The sequence below is a fragment of the Typopeltis vanoorti genome, chromosome 19 (assembly GCF_054136105.1).
Source record: "Typopeltis vanoorti isolate ZY-2024b chromosome 19, IOZ_Tvanoo_1.0, whole genome shotgun sequence".
Classification (NCBI taxonomy): Eukaryota; Metazoa; Arthropoda; class Arachnida; order Uropygi; family Thelyphonidae; genus Typopeltis; species Typopeltis vanoorti.
The window spans coordinates 106,426,942-106,454,823 of NC_143567.1; the positions used below are offsets into that span (position 1 = coordinate 106,426,942).

Here is a 27,882-nt window from a genome sequence, read left to right on the forward strand (position 1 = left end):
TAATGCTGTGAAATAACGGTGTGCCAGTTTGCATGTTATTACGGCTGCTGTGTGGCTGTTTGGAGGGGCCCTTATATTTATACGATCAATGCAGGATGAGGTTGTTGCGTTTCCGACTATCTCTTCTCGTGTATACGACTGTATGGATGGGGTTATGTTATATGCCGATAATAGGTGTAGGTATTGTTCTGTGTTGTTATTTATGTTACTAATGTTTATATTAATTTCTCCCATTATTTTCAAGCATTCTGAGGTGCCTACTTCCGTAACTGAAAGCCATCTGTTTAGTTCTTCTAGGAATTTTGTGGTGCTTAAGTTGGGTTGTCTGTATATTGCGTTTAATATCAGGGAGTTTTCTTTTTGATGTTTTTAATTTCGATGAATATGTTTTCTGCGTATTCTAATTTATAATTTATTTCTTTTACTTCTAGTTTATGTTTAGTAAATATTATTATACCACCGCCTTGTTTTGTTTGTCTGTAGTGTTTGTGTTGCTGGAAGTGTGGCATTTCAGAGGTGGATGCCTCTTCGTTTGTTGTGGATACGTCAGTTAGTGTTAAAATGTCTATTTCGTCTATATCTTCTTTCAGATAAGCTTGCAGGGTCAGCCAGTATTTTTGATTGCTTCTGATGTTGATGTGGAGAATAGATAGTCCTTTTTTGGGGATTGTCAGTTGTTCAAGTATCATTTGGTATGTTATTGATTTCAGAATGTGGCAGTTATCATGTTCCGGGGTGATTACCTCTGCTTGATGGTCTGCATTCATGTTGGTTGGTGTGCTGTTCCTTCTTTACGAGTTGTCAATATTCCTTTCAATGTGGCAGCCTGTTGAGGTCGTCTACGGATTTTATTTCGATTGGTTTTGCGTCTTGTGTCTTTCTAAGGAATATTGTGCTGTCTCATATCCATAGAAACTAGTAATTGTTTTCTGTTTTTACTTTCCTTGCTTGGTAGAATATTTTCTGATAATATGGCGTTAGGTATTCGGACAAGTATATTGGGGTATTGTCGTGGTCTCCTTTCAGATCCTTGACTACTGTTTTTTTTAATCCTGCTAGTTTCTATGAGTGTAGTTTTTGTTGGGCTGTTGGTAAGTCGCACTATGACGGGAGAAGGACGGGTATTATTTTCTCTTTTCCTTTTTTGTAGTAACCGATGCACTGACTGGATATCTCTTGATTCAATGGGAGAGCCAATTTTTTGGCTTAGTTGTATTACGGTGCCTCTTAGAAGTTCCGTAGCTATTTCTCGGAGAACATTTATGAGGAGATCATTTTTGTGCTGCTGTTGGTTTGAGAGCTCGTACCGTTGCTTTAAAGAGTTTAGTTCTTGCCGTAGTTCCGTTGTCTCTTTAATTAAATTATGCTGTCTTTCCGTTAGCTGTTTAATGCAGTTTTTAACCTCTGTAACAGTCTGTAATACACCTTCTACCGAGTTATTATTAAATTTAGTAAATTCCTCATATTGGTTGAATTTTTCTGTAATTTGTACGGTATGTTTTTTAAATAGTTCTCCAACAAAATCGATTAAACGGTCTCTTAAGTTCTGTAATCTATTTTCAAGTAATGCATTTAAAGTTGGCTCACCTGGGTTTCCGTTGTTGTTTTCTTTGTTTTTAATTCCCTCTGTTGTTGATAGCTGTTTACTGCCTGCGGTTGTTTTCTGCATGTGCTGTTTTCCGCCTTCGATCGAAGGCGACATTCCTTTGTTGTCTCTGCAATGGGGACACTTCCACTCGTCACGATTCTAGTTTGATTTTCTCTACCAAGAAGACTCAGACAATCCTGAACATAGAAAAGGCATGTTTCTCTGGCAGTTCCCACATGTTACGTGGTTTTCTTCCCCCGTTAAATCTTCTTGGCATTTGTAGCACTTCATATTTCTTGTTTGACGATCTTGCTGTAATTTCTAATCTCTTCTCGCGTAGTTGACCAACGTATACTTCAAACTTTGAATACTTATATTTTACTTATTACTTAACAGATACTTACAGTTTTTACATCAATATGTTTGTCTTGAAGAACGGAATTCACTGCTGTACTTTAAATTTCAATTCACAAGAAACTTAAAATATGGGAGCATCGAAATATAGTGCTTGCGATCGATTACGGCTAAAGTGCCCCGATAATTTATTTAAAAAAGGCCACGCGAAATGTCTACATCCCAGACATGATCAACAAATTACCTTTTTAATACAGAAACCATACCAACTACAATAGCCTGAAAAGAGCTCTAAAGACATACTATGAACACACACACACACACACACACACATACTATGAACAAGACATACTATGTCTTGTTCATAGAAGAACAAGACATAGTAAAAAAACAAGACAAAAGACATACTACGAACAAGAAACACGCACCCAAAATACCATGCAAACTTAATGAAACAAAATATATCCGTTCAGGCTTCCAGCGCATCAATACATTCCAAGTTATTGTGTGTGTGTGTGTGTGTGTGTGTGTGTGTGTGTGTGTGTGTGTGTGTGTGTGTGTGTGTGTGTGTGTGTGTGTGTGTGTGTGTGTGTGTGTGTGTGTGTGTGTGTGTGTGTGTGTGTGTGTGTGTGTGTGTGTGTGTGTGTGTGTGTGTGTGTGTGTGTGTGTGTGTGTGTGTGTGTGTGTGTGTGTGTGTGTGTGTGTGTGTGTGTGTGTGTGTGTGTGTGTGTGTGTGTGTGTGTGTGTGTGTGTCATCCTCAGATAAGCTTACATATAAGCTTCGAGAATGAAAGCAGAGAAATTAGTGTTCATCCAAGATGTATCATATGTAACCAAGTTCATGTAATGTACACATCATGTAAACCAAAGTATGTAATGTATGTATTATATGTAAACAAATGTATGTAATGTAAGTATAATATGTAAACAAATGTAAGTAATGTATGTAATAACTGTAACAAAAGTATGCAATATAGAGTGATTATATCCATCTTATTATTATCCAATTTTAATAATATTATCCAATATTATTAAATAAATGAAATAAAGAGCCAAACGGCTTCACTACAGCTATGTAAAAGTTATTTAAATTAAGGGGATATTTAATCCCACATCATTTCACTACAATCTTGGTAGTTATTTGGTCCACCTACTCACTGATGAGACCTCAATAAAGTTTGAAACCGTCTGAATAGTGTCTTCCCTCCCTTAATGTAAAACAACATACATCTCCTAGCGGATGTGTTTTACATTAGGGGAAAATACTAAGAACAGCGATGGTAACTTTATCCACATTTAGTGTGAGTTGCCCAGTATTGTACTACCAGTTATTTGTTACGATTGGACTCGCCAAACTTTATAGTTCGCTATATTCGGCATGACTCTTTGATTTCTATCTTACAGTTTCTAATTTGGCTTTAAAATTATGTGGGATTAAATATCCCCTTAATTTAAATATTAATAAATATTTATATATATATTTATATAAATATATGATAACTATTATATATTATTATATATATAATAAAATATTACTATAATTGTAACTCAAAAAGACGAAAAACGATCTTAAACATGCCATGGTAGACTACAAGAAAGCATTCGATTTCCTGTCACACTCCTGGATCCTAAACTCACCACAAATATGTTCAATTAGCAAAAACATATGTTCGTTTCTGACTGCTACTATGAAATCATGGAAAACAACATTAATCGAGAATAATGAACGATTTAGATATAATAGCATTAAACGAGTAATTGTCTAAGGTGATTCCTCCTCACCATTGCTCTTCAACATTTCTTTGATACATTTGTCGATGTTTCTGAACAAAACAAAACTTGGTTATGAAATTCCTAAATGTAATATTAAAATATCCAATCTGTTGGATATGGATGAGTTAAAGTTAAATGGAAAATCGGCCCAGCAAATAGATTCTTTATTGAACACATTTCTTATTTTCAGTAAGAACATCAAAATGGAATTTGGTTTAGATAAATGCGCAATTTTATCTATTAATCGAGGAAAAATTAATGACACTAGCAGTTTTAAGTTTTATCAAGAGAAATATATAAAAGAAATTTCAGCCGAAGAACACTAAATATACCTAGGAATATTAGAAGCCAATGATATTCTCCACTCGAAACAACATGCAGAATCAGAATATATCAAAAGAGTTACAAATATTCTGAAAACAAAACTAAATGCATTAAACAGAATTAGAGCAATGAATTCTTGCGCTATACCAGTGATTCGATACACAGCTGGCATAATAGATTGGACAAAAGAAGACTTGAACAAACTGGACCGCAAAACTAGAAAAATGGCTATGCATCGCGCGTTACATCCACGAAGTGATGTGACAGGTTGTACCTACCGAGGAAAATAGGTGACTGGGTCTGCTGCAAGTGAGACAGATTGTGGAAGGAAAAGAAATTGGTTAATAAATTTATATCGACAATAGCTCTGAGCCAATGCTTCAAGCAATTACACAAGAGGGCCTTCTAAATGCAACAGGAAACAGATTCGACTACAAAAAGGAACTGCAAAATAACCGATATGTGCGCTGGTAAAATAATTCTTTGCATGGCCAATTTCTTCGAGATACTGAGCACAAAATTGAGGTGAATAAGACATGGCAATGGCTACAACACGTATACATTAAAAATGAAACAGAAGATCAGCTCAAGAACAGGCATTACAAACTAATGGAATAAAAACGAAAATTTTCAGCATCGATAATAACAGCAAATGCAGATTATGCGATCAGAAAGTTGAGACTGTAGAACATCTAATCAGTGCCTGCAGCAAAAATAGCTCAAACCGACTATAAATACCGCCATGATCAAGTGGCGAAAATAGTTCATTGGCATGTATGCAAAAAATATGACTTTCCTATTCTGATAACTGGTGGCAGCATAAAATAGAGACTGTATTGGAAAACGAAACATCAAAAATTCTCTGGAATTTTAGAATACAAACTGATCGGCATTTGGAACACAATAAACCTGACATCACAATTATCGAACATCGACAAGTTTGGTTTATTGATATCGCAGTATCCAGTGATAATAACATTAACAACAAAGAACTGGAAAAAATTACTAAATATCGAGATCTGGCAATCGAAGTTGGCCAACTGTGGCTTAAACACACCAAAATCATCTCAATAGTTATCTGTGCATTTCGTGCAACTTCAAAGAAGCTATCTATTATTTATAGCAATTAAACATCAATGAAGTGATGTTCAATTGCTATAAATATGACTCGGTATGACCTTCAAAAAACACCATTACTTGGAACAGTCCATATCTTTCGACGCTACCTAACGACTATTCTTAGATTCTTGGGTAGAATCAATTTTTCTGCATACCCAGTCAAATTTTTGTTTATATGGTATCTTCTTTTGACTGTATATCAATTATGTGAATCAAAAAATAATAATTAAAATAATAATAATAAACATTAAAATATATATATATATATATTTTTTTTTTTTTTTCAAAAAATTATAGATGAACATTAAATATTAAAGTGAACTCCGTTTTCAAGAATGAAATAGATGAAATTTGACATTTTTCCTGTGTCCATGTTTTAGTAACAAAAACATATTTGCTTAAGAAAATTACGAAGTTCTATTCTTGTATATCAGGTGAAGAATGACACAAGACACGTTCCGATGTCACGCTATTTTCCTCACATGACGTTTGAAATGACGATGCGATTCGGACCGAAATTCCAAACTGTGTAAGTATCAATGCGTTGCTCAACAAGTTGATCATTAAAGACAATTTCTCTAATTATTCATTTAGATTTCAACAAAATGCAGATTTTATCGCTCAGTTTATTTTCTCAAAAATATGTTGAGCTACATTTCAACAATGAATAGTCTATAAGATGAGAATAAATTGGGAAGTTTTTATCTCCTTTTTTTTCCTGCATGATTTTATCTTTTTCGTAGCTTACGTCTCGACTATCGAAAATATTAAAATCGATTATTCTTCCAAAGTCAAACATTTGAAACTTCGAAAATGTGTAGACCAGTGTTTCTCAACCTTCTTTCATGTGTGCCCAATTTTTTAATATTCGTTTTTGTGGTGTCCATCACCTTCTCCCTTCATCCTAGCAATTCTTGCGTTCAAACACCGAATAAATCCCATAAAAGTTTGCAAAACAAAAAACAAAACTTGGAATTAATTATATTTTTTAAATATTCATAAGTATTTAAACACGTCATCAAATCTTTCGAAAATTGCATCACTGCACAGACCGTTCAATCGAATCGGCCTTTCGGAAACATTAGCGATTTCATTTTAGCGAGTAAAACTAATGCTTGAAATGCAAGACCGCAGTAACACTGCAACACTGACCAAGAGTGAGACGTCGATGGTCGGCGTTATTTTACTCCTATTCGGGCTATAATATAATGCTGTATAAAAACACCTACGAACTTGATACACGGTATAAAAACAATCTTTTCTAGTTTAGAAAAATGAATAAATTTTAATTGCACTTAAGCGGGAATCTGCCAACTGTGGAGAGTCAACGTCAACAAATTCGGGTTCACAAAATATCACTCAGAAGTAAAATCACACAGCAAATATTCTGACGTATATAATTTTAGAGAGAATTAGGAATAAAATAGAAAAAGAAATGAATGAGGAACAGTTTGGATTCTGAACCAACAGAAGAACTAGAGATGCTATAAATTGTCTAAGAATTATTGGGGAGAAAACACTAAAACCATGCTGGATAGTTGTTTTGGGGATTTCTAGATTTTGAAAAGGCATTTCATACAGTGAAACATAAGAGGCTTTTTGACATTCTAGAAAATATTAATATTGACTCTTATGACTTGGAAATTTTAAAGAGATTATATTGGTCACAAACATCGTCAGTATGTTTAAATGGAGAGAAACAGAAGAATTCCCGGTGGAGAGAGACGTTAGACAAGGATGCAAATTATCTCCATTATTGTTTAACCTTTATAATGAACAAATACTTAGAGAGGCACTTGAGGATGTAGAAGAAGGAATAAAAATAAACGGAAGAATCATCAATAACTTAAGGTATGCGGATGATGTAGTGGTGATGGCAGAAAGTGAAAATGGATTAAAACAAATTGTTCAAAGAATTGAAAACTCTCATGTAAAGAATACGGACTAAGGATTAACACAAAGAAAACCAATATAATGATAATGGGCATACAAATATGAGATAATGTAAAGATAAAATGTGGAGGAAAGATTTTCGAAGAAGTGGAAAGATTTCAGTATTTAGGTAGCTGGATCTCAGAGAAAGGAACTTTAGAGTTGGACATTAGAAACAAAATAGGCAAAGCTAAATAGGTATTTATGAAAATGAAGAAAATTTTAATAAACAAGAATATTAAAATTAGTGTTAGACTTGGAATAGATAAAGCAACAGTTTGGAGTATTGCAATTTATGGAAGTGAGGCATTCAACACTGAGAAAGAAAGAAATGGAAAAATTTTAATGCATTGTATTTGTGGTGTTTTAGAAAGATGGAAAAGATTACCTATAGAGAGGGGATATCAAATCAAGAAATTTTAAGAAGATTTGGGATGGAAAGAACACCGCTCAAGAATATTATGCGAAGAAAGATCAGATTTGCAGGACATCTTCTGAGTGGTTCTTCGGGACACCTGACAAGAACTATATTACAAGGGAAAGTTGAGGGGAAGAGAAGACATGGAAGAACAACTAGAGAGTGGTTCAATGACATCGTGGAATGGACTGGTTTTAGAATGACGGAAGCGACAGACAGAGAGAAATGGAGAAGTGACGCTCATCTGCTGCAACCCTCTTGCCAGAGGATGTTACCGGACGACGACGAAAGTAAAATCAAGAACGTGTGCAGCAAAATATTTAGATTTCGGTTTTCAATTACGGAAGTAAATGACGAAAGATCACTGTGTATTATTTGTTCGAAAATTTTGGCCCCTGATATCACGAAACCGAATAAACTTAAAAGACATTTGGAAACACTTCATAAGGAGTATGTTAACAAATCTGGCGTAGTCTTTGATGCCAAACGATTTGAAATGATTTGAAAAGAAAAAGTCTAGCATTAAAATGCAGTACCCTAAATGAGAACGCTTTACTAGCTTCTTACAAAGTTGTATATAAAACAGCTACATGCAAAAAGCCCCACACTATCAGAAGAGACCAAATTCTGCCAACTGCGATTGATATTGTGGCAACTACGCTTGGAGAAAGTTTTACTAAACAACTGCAGTGCATATTTCTATTGAATGTTGCTGTTGCTCGGCGAATTGGTGGTATATCTGAAGATATGCAGCAACAACGTTTGTCGAAGCTTTTGTGAATTATTATTCTCAATTCAGATCGAAGAGGCAACAGATAGCAACAGGGATTTTCATTCAATTGCTTATGTTCGAATTTGCGATGGATCATCCAAAGTTGAAAAGTTATTGTTTAGTAAACCGATAGAAAGAAGAGCCACAGCACCTGAATTGTTCAAAACTTTGCACAATTTTGTATTAAAGGCATACATACAGTAAAAAATTGTGTTGGAATTTTTACTGATGGTGCTCGTGTTATGTCTGGAAGGTTTAAACGTTTCCAAGAGTTTGTGAGGGGAAAAAATCCCCACAATGTATTTGGACACATTGAATGATTCATAGAGAAGATCTTACTGCAAAGGAGATGAGTCCTAGTCTAAATATTGCGTTAACAACAATTAGAACCTCTGACTTCTATCTCTTCCCAAACTAAAACTCTTACTCGCTGGTCAGCGTTTTTCTTCGAAGAGGTGATTTCACCTACAGAGGGGTATTTTGCAGATTTTACCGAGAACCACTACAGGGACTGGATATTGGCGCTGGGGTATCGCTTGAATAAATATCTTATTCTTAATGGAGATTACGTTGAAAAAATAAAAATTATTTTGAAATTCTAAATTCTATTTTATTAATTGTTAGGCCTAGAACTTTTCAGTCCACTCTAGTACGCATACATGTTAAGGACTTTGACTTACGCACACATTTAACTCGCTTCGTGAATCTCTAGCTAATTAAAAATTTAACTCTTCTTTCTGTCTTAATTTCTATATTGGTGTTGTAAGTCTTCATTATGAGTATTGCAGAAATGATTGCATAAACAAGCTCATAGGCACAACTTGAGGTTTTAACGCTTCGATTCTTAGAATTGTAGCCATAGCTCTGGTCTCGCCAGTGGCAGAGCACTGCTAGCCATAATTTGCTACATAGCTTCGGCGAGTTAGTCGAAGGAATACCTCACATGCAACAGCTTTTATAAACAGTAGCACCTTGATAACGATTATTTTTGTGAAATCTAATTTTTTGTAATTATAGTAGTTTTTTGGAGTTACGTTTATCTCTTGTCTATTCTCCTCTTTAAGAAATGCATAACACTTTCACAGAATGCAAAAACAGAGTGATAGTCTAGCACTGATTATTCTTAAATTTAAACATCCAGTTATCGTAAAAACTTATACAACATTAGAATAATTATATAATAATTATACTCATATTATAACGAAAAATCTAGAAAATTGTACTGACATTATACCAACAATTTAGGCAACAATACTACAATTTTACTGATTGTGATTGAGAAAAAAGTTCGAATAAAATCCATAAAATTTGCATAACGTAAAATTGGTATAATCATCCATGTATTACTATAATTAATGATCATTACAATGATAAGTTATAATATATAATTCACAGTTATATACGATAATTAATAGTACATATTGCAATTCAAAGAAAATTCATTATTTCCAAACATTTTTAATCATATTAATGTTTTATTACTTTGTATTTCGTATATATTATTATTATTATTATTATTATTATTATTATTATTATTATTATTATTATTATTATTATTATTATTATTATTACCAATACGCAGAGGATACAGCAATATTATCCATCCATAATAACGCCAGCATAGCCAAAACAAATATGAAACGTGACATAAATCTGATCATAGGCTGGCTCACGAAATACTCCATACACCTAAACTCAGAAAAGACAAAATTAATGATATTCAGAAATCCACTGACTCGACCAGTGGAAAACAAATATATAACCATCTAACATCCACGTACATAAAAATACACAGAACAGCAAAACCACTACAATCACTCAGGTTGAAACAATACGATAGTTTGGAATTTACTTCGATGCCGATATGAACTGGAATAGCCACATAAACCATCTACACAACACTCTCCGAACAATAACTGGCAAACTCTACAGGTTGAAAGACATGTTCCCACACGCCTAAAAACAGTAATATACAAAGCACTATGCCAAAATATACTAAGATATATGTAACAACATATGCTTTCTGTGAACCCTACAAATTAAATAGATTAATTTCGTTACAGTACAAAATGATAAAACTGATCTTTTGGGAACAAAGAGACAATAACGACTTTATATACACTGCAATGTCAGAACACAAAGTACTCAGAGCAAATCATTTATGTCACTATGCAGCTTTGCTAAAACATTATTTCGACGCCAACTACAGAACAGTCAGAAATAAATACCGTATAACAAGACCTCAGACAACTAAGTATATCACATATAAATCCAATAATCACTAAAGAAAAGCGACACGAAACTTCTACATCCCAGACATGATAAACAAATTACCTTTTGAATACAGAAATCTTAAAAACTACAATAGCCTGAAAAGAGCTCTAAGGACATACTACGAACAAGAAACACGCACCCAAAATACCATGCGTAAACTAAATGAAAAAATATATTCGTTCAGGCTTCCATTTCAGCGACGCATCAAGACATTCCGAATTATGGTGTGTGTGTGTGTGTGTGTGTGTGTGTGTGTGTGTGTGTGTGTGTGTGTGTGTGTGTGTGTGTGTGTGTGTGTGTGTGTGTGTGTGTGTGTGTGTGTGTGTGTGAGAGAGAGAGAGAGAGAGAGAGAGAGAGGAATTTCCCTCTAATTTTAGTCTCGCTATAATATTTAAATAACGCCTGTTTCAACTCTCTGAAGGTCCCTGGGTTTCTGTCGTCGAATGTTATTTGCAGATCATGTTACGAACGAATAAATTTAAGTTAACTTTCCTGTAGTAATTATTACACTTATATGTTATGTATTTTGTTGGCTGTGGTCTTGTTATCTGATATGTTGTTCTGGTTACTCTATAGGCTGGCCTGAAATAATGTTTTAACATCAGTATGTAGGGCATAAGCGTTGCGCCTTAAATATTTTGTGTTCTGTCCATGCTACCTGCATAAGTGGGTTTTTCCCAGAATATCAGTTTTACATTTTATTTTGCAACAACTGTAGTCTATTATGTCTGTAATCTGTGCAGAATGCGCATAATGTAATAGCATATCTTAAAATGTATTAACGTATTGCTTTATAGAGTAGTATTTGTATGTGGGTCGGAGCAATGTATTTTAGTTGATATAGTTTGCTTGCTATTATCCTGAGTTTGTTGTGTAGGTAGTTTGTATGGCTATTCTAACTTTGATCAACATCGAAGTGAAGTCCAAAATAACGTGTTATTTTGACCTGTGTGATGGTTATGGTTTAGGATCAGCGCTTTGTGTATAGGAGGTTGGATGTCGGATAGTGAGGTAATTGTTTCTCAGAAGTAGGGATTGTGGGGGGGGGGAGTTCGAATATCATTATCTTTCTTTTTTCAATGTGATTTTATGTGCCAGTTAGTCATTTGATCGATGCCGTGTTGCATATTTCTGGAAGCGTTTTCTGTTGTTGTGTGTGGATAATATGGCCATGTTATGTGCGTATTAGAAGATATTACTTTTTAGGGAAAGATGACTAATATCGGGTGTGTATATGTTGAACAGACTGGGAGTTACCTGCATCTCTTTGTTGTGCGCTGATCCTATACGTGTGATGTGCTTTTGATATTTTATGTATGCTTGGACCACTGCAATAGGTGATCTCCGATTCCGATAAGTGTTAGTTTGTTCAACAACATTTTTGTCTGTTAGTGGGCGAAACGCTTTTTTAGGTCATTAAAAACGAGTAATGCTATTCTATGTTTATCTATGGTGGAGGCCGAGAACATTTCTGATCACCCACGTGTGTGAAGAATTTGCAATACACAAATCATTCCATAAATGGGTTGAATACGGACAATGTGGCGATGGTTCTGTAATTACTTATAATGTTTCTTTTTTCCATGTTTATGTATGGGGAAGATTAATGCAGTCTTTAGTGTTTCAGACTTCTGAACATTTTATTTAATAGTTTTAGTATAACTGGAGATAGGTGTTGAGTGTTCTTTTACGTCTTTTTCTCTGATATAATTATATATATATATATATATATATATATATATGTATATAGTTTTATGAAAAAATTGAATGACTAGAACCGAGATTTAAGTAAAAAGGTTTTAATATAAACACATAAAAGAAAAAACACTAAACATTAAGGGTTGAAAGACTATGAACGACACAGACAGTCTTTATACATAATTAGCATGAAAACGTTGTAGTTGTATTTGAAGCTGTTCTTTCGTTTGCTGCATTGTTGGGAGAGTGCGTGCTTGCTGCATCACGTGAACGCCAGTACATGATTACAGCTGAATGACTAGATTCCACAATTTTTCTCTATATTTCGTCACTGTAACGGAAGATGTTAGTAGATTTTTCCCAGCAGACTTTGCGACTTTGGTTATCATCATTAGTATTAGCCGAGAAAAGGATATGACTTGATAATGCACTCTCTCGCTGTGTCTTGTAAGTAATGTCTCTCATGTGTTCTTCCATACGCATTTCGACAGATTTGTCTGTCTGCCCAAAATAAGGAATATCGCAATCAAATACTATTTTATATACACCAGGGTATTTGAGTTGATGGTGATAAGGGTTTGGGTGGCTAATTGAGGAACGGATCTTTGAACGTGGAGTGAACAAGGTTCTGATATTGCATTTTCTTAGAACTTTTGCTAATTTATGTGAAACAGTACAGTACGTATGTAAGGAATAGATATATTGCCTTCGAATCTATTTGTTTCTTCTGAGTGATGTCTAGGATGAATAAGAAGGAATTAGTCAATGATTTTCTTGGAATATCCATTAACTTCGAAAGAAGGTTTCAGATGGTTTATTTCTGTAAGCAGTTCATTTAGGTCATCAAGAAGAGAACGGGCTCTATATCCCAAGGTGGAAATTATTCCAAGCTTATGAGGAGGGAAATGATGGGACTGACTGTGCAGATATCTGTTGGTATGTGTGGGCTTTCTATATATCGATAATTTCAGTTTACCAGAAGAGCGTGTCAGTTTGACATCAAGAAAGCAAGGAATTATCGGTTTCAAGCTCAGCAGTACACTTAATACTTTGATGTCGGCTATTGAGATGTTCAAGGAAAACCATAAAGGATTCATGTCCATGGCTCCAAACAATGAAGACATCATCCACATAACGTTTCCAAATTTTAGGTGTTAAAATAAAGGAAGAGATAGCCTTGGTTTCAAAATCTTCTAAGTAAATATTTGCAAGAACAGGAGGTAAAGGATTACCCATAGCCAGTCCATGGTTTTGTTTGTATATATTATCTTGAAATTTTAAGTAACCGGACCTGATGCTTACACATTGCATGTGAAATGGAGTAAAACCAAACTTAAAATAGCTTAAACATTTTAGGTATCTTTAACATTTATTATACCCAAGGAAAATATTTTCTACATCTATTTCTCATCCTGAATATTTTATTTAATAAGGTCAAAACACCTCCTGGTAACTTGGTATCTTTAACATTTAATATATCCAAGGTAAAATAGTTTCTACATTTATATCTTTTCCTGAGATTTTTATTTAATAAGCTTAAAACATCTTATGGTAACTTGTTCTAGTAAAATACTTATAAGCTCTGTATTACTAAATCTTGGTATTTCTAGCCTGGCTCCCACTGATGAGACCTCAATAAAGGTCGAAACCGGTCTAGGTAGTGGCCCCTTGCCTTTAATTCAAAACATCATACATCTCCTACAGGAGATGTGCTTTGCATTAAGGATAAATATTAAGATTAATGATCAGAGCTTATTCTACTTTTACCAAGAGTTGCCTTGGTCTTGCACTACTTTGAGGGTCAGCTAGACTTCCAATAGGTGCAAGCGCAAACTTGACTTATTTGTCTATTTGCTTACTTGGGAAATGGAATAAAACCAGGTTTAGAATAGCTAGGTATCTTTAACATTTATCATTAAAGCTTTTAATTAATTCTCGGTTTTTTATTCATTAAATATCTTTCAAAATGTATCAAAGTAACTGAGTCAATGCTCATGAATATATATATATATATATATATATATATACAGAATATATAGATAGATAGATAGATAGATATTTTTTATTTTTTATTTATTTTTTATTTAACTTGTTAAAATAAACATTACATGATATGCAACAATGTCTATTTACACATTATAAGTATAAATTTACAGGGAAAGCAAACATTTTCCTTTCGGGTGTACAATAGAGAATGCAATAAATGAATATTCAAAATTAACAGTTCAGTTTCAGTCTGAGTTATCATTCAGATGAAGCACATTGTCGTCGTCAATCCAGAAGAGGGTACCAGTTGGATTCCACTCCTTTAGGAATTTCGCGACAGTTCTTGTTTCTTTGAAGTGCTCAAGTTCCAATAGAAGTCTGCTTTTTAGTTTCCGACGGAGGATGTGCATGAGGGTTTGTGCAGTTTCAGTGATGGATGGGTGCTGGTTACTTCTTGTCTGTTTTAGGTAAAAGCTGTAGATGACGGCCTTAGCGCAGATGAAGATGAAATTGCATGTTCTGTGTCTGTTTTCTTCTGTGTGGACTAAATTCCAGTAGTTTTCTTGGCTGTGTGTGTAGTTACAGGTGCTAGAGGCGGTATTCAGGGCATAGGTGATTATCACTTTCTTTGCAGGGCAGGTCAGATATGTGTGTTCCAAGGTGCCTGAAACGTCACAGAATGGACACAGATCCGTTTCTCTTACGCGGGAAGCGTCAGTAATGTTTTTTGCGGGCACAATTTTGGCGATCGCCGTCAGATAATCTTCTAATGGGATGTTTTCTTTGGTGGCGAAAATAACAATCCCATTTTCTCGGGAAATGACGTTCGTAACAGTGGTAGTTATTTTTGCGTTAATCGGTTTATTGCTGGCTGATGAGGCGTTCGTGTGTGAGATCACTGTTTTGGGGGACGATAGGATATTTCCATTAGATACAACATTAGCATAAGATTTTGAATTGACTGACCTGTTTTCCATGTACATAGCTCCGGTGAACTTTGCTCTTCCTTCCGGGTCCGAGGTCGTAGGGGTCTTTGATTTGCTAAATCCTTGGTAGTACATGAATGTGCAGTTGCCATGGCGGTTAATCCTTCGCCGGCTATAGCCTCAGGTGAGGGGTGCAGGTGTCCGAGAAGGAATTATGGCGTCCAAATTGAAGATATATACGAACTCGTACAGCTGGAGAAGAAAACTGTCATAAAACACTTATCACTACACTTACGCGTACACGACTAGTATGAGTAGATAGCTCTCGGCTTGGAGAATATTATTATTATTATTATTATTATTATTATTATTACGGGCAACTCCAGGGAGTCATTAGACTCATCGAGGGAGGCCCCAAATCATATTCATCACAACTATTTGACATTCATACAGTATCTATCATACCTCGCCTTAAACTCATTCACTGTCACAGCATCCACCACAGACTCAGGGAGCGCATTCCACTCATTCACTACTCTAAAAGTAAAGAACCCAGCTCTAACACCTTTACTAACCACACTTTTGCCCAGTTTCCATGGATGTCCCCTAGTCCTCCCACAACCAGCCCTGTTCTCAAAAATATCTTCTGAATTAATTTTATAGAAACCCTTCAGTAATTTGAATGTCTCAATCATATCTCCCCTCCTCCGCCTATCAACCAATTTTTGCAACCCACAAATCCTCAACCTGTTCTCATACGGTTCATTCCACAGACCTGCTATCATCTTGGTCACTCGCCTCTGGATCCTCTCCACCTCCTCCCCATCAAGAAGAAACCTAGGTGACCAAATCTGAGCACAGTAGTCGAGATGAGGTCTTATCAAGGCTCGATACAGAGGAACAATAACCTGCTTGTCTCTGCTTGTCAACGTATTCTTCAGCAACCAAGTGATTTGATGAGCTGATTTGGCCACTTTTGCAATGTGTCCCCTAAATTTCAATTCCTTATCCACCAACACTCCTAAATCTCGTGCCTCATCAATTTCCTGGAGCACGGTTCCACCAATGCAGTAAACTGCCTCCCATCTTTTCACCCCAAAATGCATAACCTTACATTTTGCCACATTAAATTGACATCCATTCTCCCTAGCCCAGACCTCCAATCTATCCAAATCATCCTGCAAAATTTTGACGTCATCTGCATTCACTATTGCCCTACCCAACTTCGCATCATCCGCAAACAAATGAACTGTTCCTCTCAGATCCTTTCCTATATCATTTATGAACAAATTAAACAGCAGTGGTCCAAGAACAGATCCTTGTGGTACACCACTAGTCACAGGCCGTCTTGTGGACTCTACTCCTGAGTAAACCACTCTCTGATATCTCTCCGTCAACCACCCTCCTATCCATCTCACCAACCCTATGTCCATTCCCATATGCTGCAATTTACTGATTAGAATTCCATGTGGTATCCTGTCAAAGGCCTTAGCAAGGTCCAGCAGAATCACTGTAAACCCATTACCCTTATCCAGTTCAGCCGTCACTGTGTTATAATACGTGAGCAAGTTACTGAGGCATGACCTACCCTTCACAAAACCATGCTGTCCCCGATACAGTATCCCATTTTCTTCTATCCACTCTTGTATTTTCCTCTTGACTATTTTCTCTAAGACCTTGATAATGATTCCTGTTATGCTGATTGGCCGGTAATTTTCAACAGCAGCCTTGGAACCACCTTTGTGCAGTGGAACTATTTTCCCCTCTTTCCACCCCCTTGGGACTGACCCAGTCCTGAGGCTCAAATTAAACATAATGGTCAAGGGCACTGACAATTCTTTGGCCGCTTCACGTACGACACGAGCTGGTATACCATCCAATCCCACAGATGTATTGACATTGAGGTTCTGTAATAGACTAGTTACCTCTACCTCATTCATCACAATTCCAGTATAAGCTGTTGGTTCCTCCATTTCCGCAAAGCCACCACCTGGATGATATACTCTTGCAAAGTGCTCGCTCAGTAATTCCACAACATCGACTGATTCAGTTACCTCCCTACCCTCAGCATTTTTTAAGATCATTCTACCATGAGCGTTTTTCCTTTTACTTGCAACATATTGAAAAAACTGTTTGGGATTCTCTTTAGCCTGCATGGCCAATTTCCTTTCGTAATCTGCTTTTGCTTTTCTTACCACCCTTGTTACCATCCTGGCCTGAGCTTTATACTGTTCATGCACCTGATGGTCACCCTTCTCCTTAAATTCCCTCCACAATTGTTTCTTTTTTTGCAGCTCAAGCTTAATAGTGTTATTCATCCATTTAACCCCTACCTGATTTATTATTCGGACTCTTCGTATACAGTCAACCATTGCCTCCTGCAAACAGTTCTTGACCACCTCCCATGCACCATCAACATCCAGCCCTTGCAGTTTTACATGCCATGGCATTGAGCCAAGCACACACCTAAGCTTGTCATACTTACCAGCCCGGTAATTCCACATATACCCTGTCTTAATTGTAAATTCGACTCCTTTAGCCACCTCCCAAGTCATGACCTTATGGTCACTCTCACCAATTGGTGGCAACAAGGTCATGTTCGTTACAGCCACATTCTCAGTTGCAATTACTAGGTCCAGCACTCTCTGCCCCTTGGTATTTTCCAATACATGTTGCCGTAGATAGTTGTCCCTTAATAACTGCATAAAATCCAATTCCTTCCTCCCATGTGCCCTCTCCTCTTTCCAGTCAATATTACCATAATTGAAATCACCCATAATAATTACCCTCCTTCCATTCATTTCTTCTATTTGCTTATGCATACTATTCCCACCATCCACTCCATCACCCGGTCTATAGCAGCACCCAATTGTATATTTTGTTCTGCTAGATTGTATCTCACACCAAACAGCCTCAAATGTGCTTTTTTCCCCATCCTGCAGTTCAACTTCTATACTCCTTGGCTGAAGCTCATCAGCTATCATCAATAACACTCCTCCTCCCTTTTTATTCACCCTGTCACTCCTGAACACGCTATACCCATCGCATTCAATCCCACTAGCTTTATCATCTTCTGTCAGCCATGTTTCACTAATACCGACAACCTGTGGCCTGGAAGTGCCAACCATGGCCAAAAACTCTTCCTTCTTGTTCCTAATACTCCTGGCATTAGTGTACATGAATCGCAGAAGCCCATTTGTCCCATCCCTACTTTGATTCCTTATACTAATTATCCCATTCTGATTTGTTGTCCGTCGTACTCGCCCAGGCATAATATACTCATTCATACACTTAACTGCCCCCCCTAAAGTCTGCATATCTACTCCCCCCCCTCTTAATAAATCTAGTTTCCCTGAGTCTGTACATCCACTTCCACATCATTCATCAACACTCTTTCAAGTCTCCGTACACCAACTCCATTCAAATGTAACCCATCCATCTTATATAAGTCCTTTCGCCCATCGAACTCATTCCACACATCCACAAATTCCACACCACTCTCCATGCATAACCCACGCATAAAGTCATTGGCAATTATGGCCCTCCTTCTAAACACTTCGCTGTCATACCGCGGTAAGATACTCACCATCCTAACTCTCTCACTCTTCTCTTTTGCTACCTCAAACAACTCCCTCACATCCTCTATCATTTCCATTTTGTCCTCTTTCAAATCATTCGTTCCTGCCACTATTATCATCTCTTTCACCCTCTGTTTTTGCAGTCGAATAGATTCGCTGACGTCCTTTATGTTCGCACCCGGCTGGTACGACTTCGTTAAACTCTCAATTATTACGCCTCTTAATAGCGAATCTCCATACAGCACTCGCTCCTTCATTTTATTGACGTTTACGTACATTCTATTATTTGCCGTCACAGACTTCCGCCGGTTTTTTGTCGGTACGTTCAACACACATTTTTGCATACGCTCCAGTTGTCGTTTGGCTCTGTGTATCGCGCCATTTAAACGGGCAATTTCGCTACTCGCACTTATCTCACCATTTTCGTTATCGATCAAATCATCCATTCCTTTGGTGTTTCTACCTTCATTTACACTTTCAGCGACGCTCTCACACATATCTGGCACTACCACGCAATTCTCTAGTACACCGCCATTTTCTGCATTCTGACTACCGTTAACGATATCAGTCTCGATACACGAAACACGCTTGAAGTCCTCATTCTCTTTACACTTTCTACACATATTAACTCCACTATCACTTTCTAACCAGACTCCTACCGCTCTTCGCAAGGCATACATCTCACAGACAGCACACTGCATAAATTCTTTTACATCAAAACTCTTAAGCAAGCATGGCGACCTGGCCGCCATTTTTTTCTTTATCTGTGCCATGTGTACGCTATCTTTTCTTAAAAATAATGGTTAAAATAACAGAAAACACGCAAAAATTGCACAGACACACCAAGAAACAAAAAGCAAACAATACTACTTAAAATTCTGGTAAAATATCTAATGTTAACACAAAATAATACTGATCTTTTCAGGAGCTCTCGACAAGCCGACGATCTAATCCGTGCGACACCTAGCGACCTAATATAATATATAATATATAAATATACCTATATAAAAAAATAAGTCCTTCCTTTCGGATAAACATATAAAAGGTGGGGGAAGGCAGGAGCGGTATGAACGCACGTGTAACAGATAGATAGATAGATAGATATATATATTTTTTTTTAATTGTAAACATAACAATCGTATATACAGGATTAACCGGTTTTTGGTTCTCTGCAGTCAGACAGAGAGGTTACATGCTCATACTCTTGTTGAGGTATGTTACATCGAAGTCACTTATAAGGCTAATTACATTTTTAAAAAAAAAATGAAGCCATTAAGAGTTATTTTAACATGATAACATAAGACCCCCCCCCACCCCCCCCCCCCCCCACCCCCCCCCCCCCCCACCCCCCCCCCCCCCCACCCCCCCCCCCCCCCACCCCCCCCCCCCCCCACCCCCCCCCCCCCCCACCCCCCCCCCCCCCCACCCCCCCCCCCCCCCACCCCCCCCCCCCCCCACCCCCCCCCCCCCCCACCCCCCCCCCCCCCCACCCCCCCCCCCCCCCACCCCCCCCCCCCCCCACCCCCCCCCCCCCCCACCCCCCCCCCCCCCCACCCCCCCCCCCCCCCACCCCCCCCCCCCCCCACCCCCCCCCCCCCCCACCCCCCCCCCCCCCCACCCCCCCCCCCCCCCACCCCCCCCCCCCCCCACCCCCCCCCCCCCCCACCCCCCCCCCCCCCCACCCCCCCCCCCCCCCACCCCCCCCCCCCCCCACCCCCCCCCCCCCCCACCCCCCCCCCCCCCCACCCCCCCCCCCCCCCACCCCCCCCCCCCCCCACCCCCCCCCCCCCCCACCCCCCCCCCAGTGTGTGTGTGTGTGTGTGTGTGTGTGTGTGTGTGTGTGTGTGTGTGTGTGTGCGTGCGTGCGTGAATGAGTGCGTGAGTGCGTGTGGGGGGAGAGAAACAGTATGCTCTAATTTTCATTCTCGCTATAATATTTATACAGCGCCTGTTTAAGCTCTCTGTATGTTTCCTAGGTTTCTGTTGTCGAACGGCAGTTTGTTTATCATGTCAGGTACGTGGCTTTGCCGTATTGATTGTTGTACTTACGTGTTATGTAGTTTGTTGACTGTGGTCTTGTTATTTGATATGTTGTTCTGGTTACTCTATTTGTTGGACTGTAGTAACGTTTTAACATGACTTTGTAGTGGCATGAGTGTTTCACCTTAAATATTCTGTGTTTTGTCCGTGGGTTGTTCCCAGAATATCAGTTTTACCATTTTATCTCGCAACCATTGTAGCCTGTTAAGTCTGTAGTCTGCGCAGAATGCGTAGGATGTGATTGCATATCTTAAAATGTTTTCACATAATGCTTTATAGGTTAGTATTTTTATGTGCGTTGGGGCAATGTCTTTTAATCTGTATAGTTTGCTTGCTATTATCCTAAGCTTGGTATGTAGTTAGTTTGTTTGGCTATTCCAACTTTGATCAGCATCGAAGTGAAGTCTGAGTTAGCGTTTTATTTTCACCTGTGTGATGGTTGTGATTTTAGGTTTTGTGCTTTGTGTATTGGGGGATGAATGTTAGATAGTGAGATATTTAGTTTCTGTGGGCAGGGTTTGGGGGTTTTTGAATACAATTACCTTTGTTTTTCCAGGGTTTATATATATGCCGTTTTCGATTAACCAGTTAGTGATTTGATTGAAGTCATGTTGTATATTTGTGTAAGCGATATTTGCATTGTTGTGAATGGATACTATGGCCGTGTCGTCTGCGTACTGGAAGATTTTACTTTTTAGGGAAAGGTGGGTTATGTCGTTTGTGTATAAGTTAAATAGAATGGGAGATAGGACAGCTCCTTGCTGTACTCCACAGGTTATATGTACTTTTTTGCTGTATGCTGATCCTATACGTGTGGTGTGCTTTCTGTTTTTCGTGTATGCTTTAAACCATTGGAGTAGACTACCTCCAATTCCAATATGGGTTAGTTTCGTTAAAAAGGTTTTGTGTGTTAGTGTGTCAAATGCTTTTGTTAGGTCAATGAATACCACTAATGTTATTCTGTTTTTATCCAAAGCAGCGTTTATTAGATCTGTGAAATCTTCCAGGAGTGTTGCTGTTCCTTTATTTTTTTGAAAGCCATATTGTGTTTTGGGTATGATTTGAAATTATTCATCGTGCTGATGCACGATGCGCTCCATGATTTCGTTGATTACAGACAGCGTGGCGATGGGTCCGTAATTACTTATAATGTTTCTTTTTCGCTGTTTGTGTATGGGTAATTAATGCGGTCTTCAGTGTTTCAGGTTGGTGTCCCGTTTCGAAGATTTTATTTAACAGTTTTTGTATAATTGGAAGTAGGTTGGTTGAGTGTTTCTTGGTGTCTTTTGGTCTGATTCCGTGTATCCTTTGATAGGGTTGATTTGTTAAATTGCCAGCGATAGTTCTTCTTTTGTTACTGTGGGGAACCACATCGACTGGGTTGCTCATGGACCTAGTGGAGAATGTTCGTTTGTGTGAGGAAAGGTTGTTTCTTTTAGTTTTTGGACAGTGTTCAAGGAGTGCTGATTAAAGTTGTTTTTCAACTGTTGGAGGGATTTGAAGTCGCAGGCAAAGCTGTGTTTTATTGTTTCTGAGGCAGTGGTTCTGTGTATATTTTCCTTTATGTTTCCTTTATATCATTCTGAGCTGTTGTTAATTATTTGCTGTAATAGTTTCTTTTTGCCGTTCTAATCTGTGTTGTTAGGATATTCCGGTTGCTTTTGTATTCAGCTCTTAAAGCGATTTCCCTATGGAAACAACTTCATTAGTTGTTTCCATAGGGAAACATACTAACAGACATACATTCTAACAGACATACAAAGATAAGACTGTTAGTATGTTGTCTGTTATCCATGGATTCTGTTTCGTTTGGGGGCGTATTTTTATTTTTGTTAATGCTTTGTTATATATTTCATTAAATGTTAGTTGAAGATTATTATATATGCAGCTTAGCAGAGTCTAAAGATGCCATCTGCATGGTCTGTTTTTCTGGGTTAATCGTTTATTATTGTTTCGTTTAGAATGCTATAATACTGGTTTGTAGTCTCAGTGATTTTTATGGGTTCTGGTTCAGTGTATAACTGTAAAGCTGTGAAATAATAATCTGCCAGTTTGCATGTGATGACGGCTGCTGTGTGGCTGTTTGGAGGTGCCCTTATATTTATATGATCAATGCAGGAAGAGGTGGTTGTATTTCCGACTATCTCTTCTCGTGTATACGACTGTATGGATGGGGTTATGTTATATGCCGATAATAGGTCAAGGTTCTGTGTTGTTATTTATGTTCCTAATGTTTATATTAATGTCCCCCATTATTATCAAGTATTCTGAGGTGCCGACTTCCGTAACTGAAAGCCATCTGTTTAGTTCTTCTACGAATTTTGTGGTGCTTAAGTTGGGTGGTCTGTATATTGCGTTTAATATCAGGGAATTTTCTTGTTTGATGTTTTTAATTTCGATGAATATGTTTTCTGTGTATTCTAATTTATAGTTTATTTCTGTTACTTCTAGTTTATGTTTGGTAAATATTATTATACCACCGCCTCGTTTTGTTTGTCTGAAGTGTTTGTGTTGTTGGAAGTGTGGCATTTGGTATGAGGATGCCTCTTCGTTTGTCGTAGATACCTCAGTCATAAGATAAGCTTGCAGGGTCAGCCAGTATTTTTGAATGTTTCTGATGTTGATGCGGACAATAGATAGTCCTTTTTTGGGGTTGTCACTTGTTTCCATTCTGTTTTGATTTCAGAATGTGGCAATTATCATGTTCCGGGGTGATTTCGTCTGCTTGATGGTCTGCATTCATGTTGGTTGGCGTGCTGTTCGTTCTTTACGAGTTGTCAATATTCCTTTCAATGTGGCAGCCTGTTGAGGTCGTCTACGGATTCTATTTCGATTGGTTTTTCGTCTTGTGTCTTTGTAAGGAATATTTTGCTGTCTCATATCCATAGAAACTGGTAATTGTTTTCTGTTTTTACTTTCCTTGCTTAGTAGAATATTTTCTGATAATATGGCGTTAGGTATTCGGACAAGTATATTGAGGTACTGTCGTGGTCTCCTTTCAGATCCTTGACTACTGTTTTTTTTAATCCTGCTAGTTTCTATGAGTGTAGTTTTTGTTGGGCTGTTGGTAAGTCGCACTACGACGGGAGAAGGACGGGTATTATTTTCTCTTTTCCTTTTTTGTGGTAACCGATGCACTGACTGGATATCTCTTGATTCAATGGGAGAGCCAATTTTTTGGCTTAGTTGTATTACGATGTCTCGTAGATGTTCCGTAGTTATTTCTCGGAGACCATTTATGAGGAGATCATTTTTGTGCTGCTGTTGGTTTGAGAGTTCGTACCGTTGCTTTAAAGAGTTTAGTTCTTGCCGTAGTTCCGTTGTCTCTTTAATTAAATTATGCTGTCTTTCCGTTAGCTCTTTAACGCAGTTTTTAATTTCTCTAATGGTCTGTAATACACCTTCTACCGAGTTATTTTTAAATTTAATAAATTCCTCATATTGGTTGAATTCTTCTGTAATTTGTACGGTATGTTTTTTAAATAGTTCTCCAACAAAATCGATTAAACGGTCTCTTAAGGTTTGTAATCTATTTTCAAGTTATGCATTTAAAGTTGGCTCACCTGGGTTTCCGTTGTTGTTTTCTTTGTTTTTAATTCCCTCTGTTGTTGATAGCTGTTTACTGCCTGCGGTTGTTTTCTGCATGTGCTGTTTTCCGCCTGCGGTCGAAGGCGACATTCCTTTGTTGTCTCTGCAATGGGGACACTTCCACTCGTCACGATTCTTGTTTAATTTTCTCTACGAAGTAGCCTCAGACAATCCTGAACATAGAAAATGCAGAGACAGTACTGGAAAACGAAACATCAAAAAATCTCTGGAACTTTAGAATACAAACTGATCGGCATTTGGAACACAATAAACCTGACATCACAATTATCGAACATCGACAAGTTTGGTTTATTAATATCGCATTACCCAGTGATAACAACATTAACAACAAAGAACTGGAAAACATTACTAAATATCGAGATCTGGCAATCGAAGTTGGCCAACTGTGGCTTAAACACACCAAAAATCAACTCAATAGTTATCTGTGCATTTGGTGCAGCTTCAAAGAAACTATCTAACTATTTATAGCAATTAAACATCAATGAAGTGATGTTTAATTGCTATAAATATGACCCCATATAACCTACAAAAAACAGCATTATTTGGAACAGTCCATATCTTTCGACGCTACCTAACGGACTATTCTTAGATTCTTGGATAGAATCCAAATTTTCTGCATACCGAGTCAAATTTTTGTTTATATGGTATCTTGTTTTGACTCTGTATCAATTATGTGAATCTAAAACAAATAATAAAAAATAATAATAAACATGCTTAGAGAGCACTGTAATTCCAATTCTTCCATTTGCAGCCAAACTGTAAATTCACCAAACTTCTTTTTTTTTTTTTACTCCATATATATATATATATATGGAGGGAATTAGGAATATATATATATATATATGTGTTTGTGTGTGTGTGTCCGATTTTTATTAACAAAAGCAGATTTGCTTAAGAAAATGACGAAGTTCTATCCTTGTATATCAGGTGAAGAATGACGCATTATTCGTTCCGATGTCACGCTATTTTCCTCACATGACGTTTACAATGAGAATGATGACAATCGCACCGGATTTCGAAACTGCGTAAGTATCAATGCGTTGCTCAACAAGTTGATCATTAAAGACAATATCTCTCATTATTCATTTTGATTTCAACAAAATGCAGATTTTATCGCTCAGTTTATTTTCTCCAAAATGTGCTGAGCTACATTTCAACAGTTAATAGTCTATAAGATGAGAATAAATTGGGGAGTTTTTTTTATCTCCTTTCTTTTCCTGAATGATTTTATCTTTTTCGTAGTTTATGACTCGACTATCGAAAATATTAAAATCGATTATTCTTCCAAAGTCAAACATTTGAAACTTCGATAATAAGTAGACCAGTGTTTCTCAACCTTCTTAATAATCGTTTTTGTGGCGTCCACCACCTTCTACCTAGCAATTCTTGTGTTCAGACGCTGAATAAACCCCATAGAAATTTGCAAAACAAAAAAGAAACACTAGGAATTAATTAAACTTTTTAAATATTCATAAAATTTCAATACGTCATCAAATCTTTCGAGAATTGCATCACTGCACAGACCGTTCAATCGAATCGGCTTTTCGGAAACATTTGCGATTTCATCACGGTAAGTCGCGAAAGTTCTGGAAATGTTTCTGCTAGTAAAACTAATGCTTGAAATGGCAAGACCGCAGTAACACTGCAATACTGACCAAGAGTGAGAATTCGATGGTCGGCGTTATTTTACTCCTATTCGGGCTATAATATACTGCTGTATAAAAACACCTACGAACGTGATACAAGGTATAAAAACAATCTTTTCTAGTTTAGAAAAATGAATAAAATTTTTAATTACACTTAAGCGGGAATCTGCCAACTGTGGAGAGTCAACGTCAACAAATTCTGGTTCACAGAATATCACTCCGAAAGTAAAATCACACAGCAAATATTCTGCGCAATAAGTTTAGAGAGAATTAGGAATAAAATAGAAAACGAAATGAATGAGGAACAGTTTGAATTCTGAACCAACAGAGGAACTAGAGATGCTATAACTTGCATAAGAATTATTGGGGAGAAAACAATAAACCATGGTGGAAAGTTATTTTTTGTTATTTCTAGATTTTGAAAAGGCATTCATACAGTGAAACATAAATGGCTTTTTGACATTCTAGAAAATATTGATATTGACTCTTATGACTTGGATTATATTGGTCACAAACAGATTATATTGGTCACAAGCAGCGTCTGTATGTGTAAATGGAGAGGAACAGAAGAATTCTCGGTGGAGAGGGGAATTAGACAAGGATGCAAGTTATCACCATTATTGTTTAACCTTTATAGCGAACAAATGCTTAGAGAGTCACTTCAGAATGTAGAAGAAGGAATAAAAATGAATGGAAAAATCATCAATAACTTAAGATAATCGGATGATGTAGTGGTGATGTCAGAAAGTGAAAATGGATTACAACAAATTGTTCAAAGAATTGAAAACTCTCTTGTAAAGAATACGGACTAAGGATTAACACAGAGAACACCTATATAATGATAATGGGCATACAAATATGAGATAATGTAAAGATAAAATGTAGAGGAAAGATTTTCGAAGAAGTGGAAAGATTTCAGTATTTAGATAGCTGGATCTCAGAGAAAGGAAGTTCAGAGTTTGACATTAGAAATAAAATAGGCAAAACTAAATCGGTATTTACGGAAATGAGGAGAATTTTAATAAACAAGAATATTAAAATAAGTGTTAGAGTTGAAATAGTTAAAGCAACAGTAGGGAGTATTGCAATTTATGAAAGTGAGTCATTGAACACTCAGAAAGAAAGATATGGAAAGACTTAATACATTGGAAATGTGTTATTATGGAAAGATGGAAAAGATTAGCTATACAGAGAGAATATCATATCAGGACATTTTAAGATCATTTGGGATGGAAAGAACACTGCTCAAGAATATTATGCGAAGAAAGATCAGATTTGCAGGACACTTCTGAGAGGTTCTTCGGGACACCTGACAAGAACTATATTACAAGGGAAAGTTCAGGGGAAGAGCAGACGTGTAAGACCAACTAGAAAGTGGTTCAATGACATCGTAGAATGGACTGGTTTAAGAATGGCGGAAACGACAGACAGAGAGAAATGGAGTAGAGTCGCTCATCTGCTGCAACCCTCTTGCTAGAGGATGTTACCGGACGACGACGAAAGTAAAATCAAGAACGCCTGCAGCAGAATATTTAGATTTCGGTTTTACAATGACGGAAGTAAATGACGAAAGATCACTGTTTATTATTTATCCGAAAATTTTGGTGACTGATATCATGAAGCCGAATAAACTTAAAAGACATTTGGAAACACTTCATAAGGAGTATGTTAACAAATCTGGAGTAGTCTTTGATGCCAAACTGAAATGGTTTGAAAAGAAAAAGTCTAGCATTAAAATGCAGGAGCGTAAATGAAAAAGCTTCCGTAGCTTCTTAAAAAGTTGCATATAAAACAGCTACATGCAAAATGCCCCTCATGATCAGAAAAGACCACATTCAGCCAGTT

At 37.3% G+C, this 27,882-nt stretch overlaps 1 protein-coding gene across 1 annotated transcript in view; it reads left to right on the forward strand.

Annotated features, from left to right (window-relative positions):
- The window catches only part of ppk25 (DEG/ENaC-family ion channel pickpocket 25), a 100,003-nt gene that overhangs the window by 4,553 nt on the left and 67,568 nt on the right, over positions 1-27,882 (forward strand). The window contains exon 2 of the mRNA XM_090409395.1: positions 25,319-25,416. Coding sequence (XP_090265521.1) covers positions 25,346-25,416 — 71 coding nt within the window. The 5' untranslated portion in view covers positions 25,319-25,345. The remainder of the gene's footprint in view (positions 1-25,318; positions 25,417-27,882) is intronic.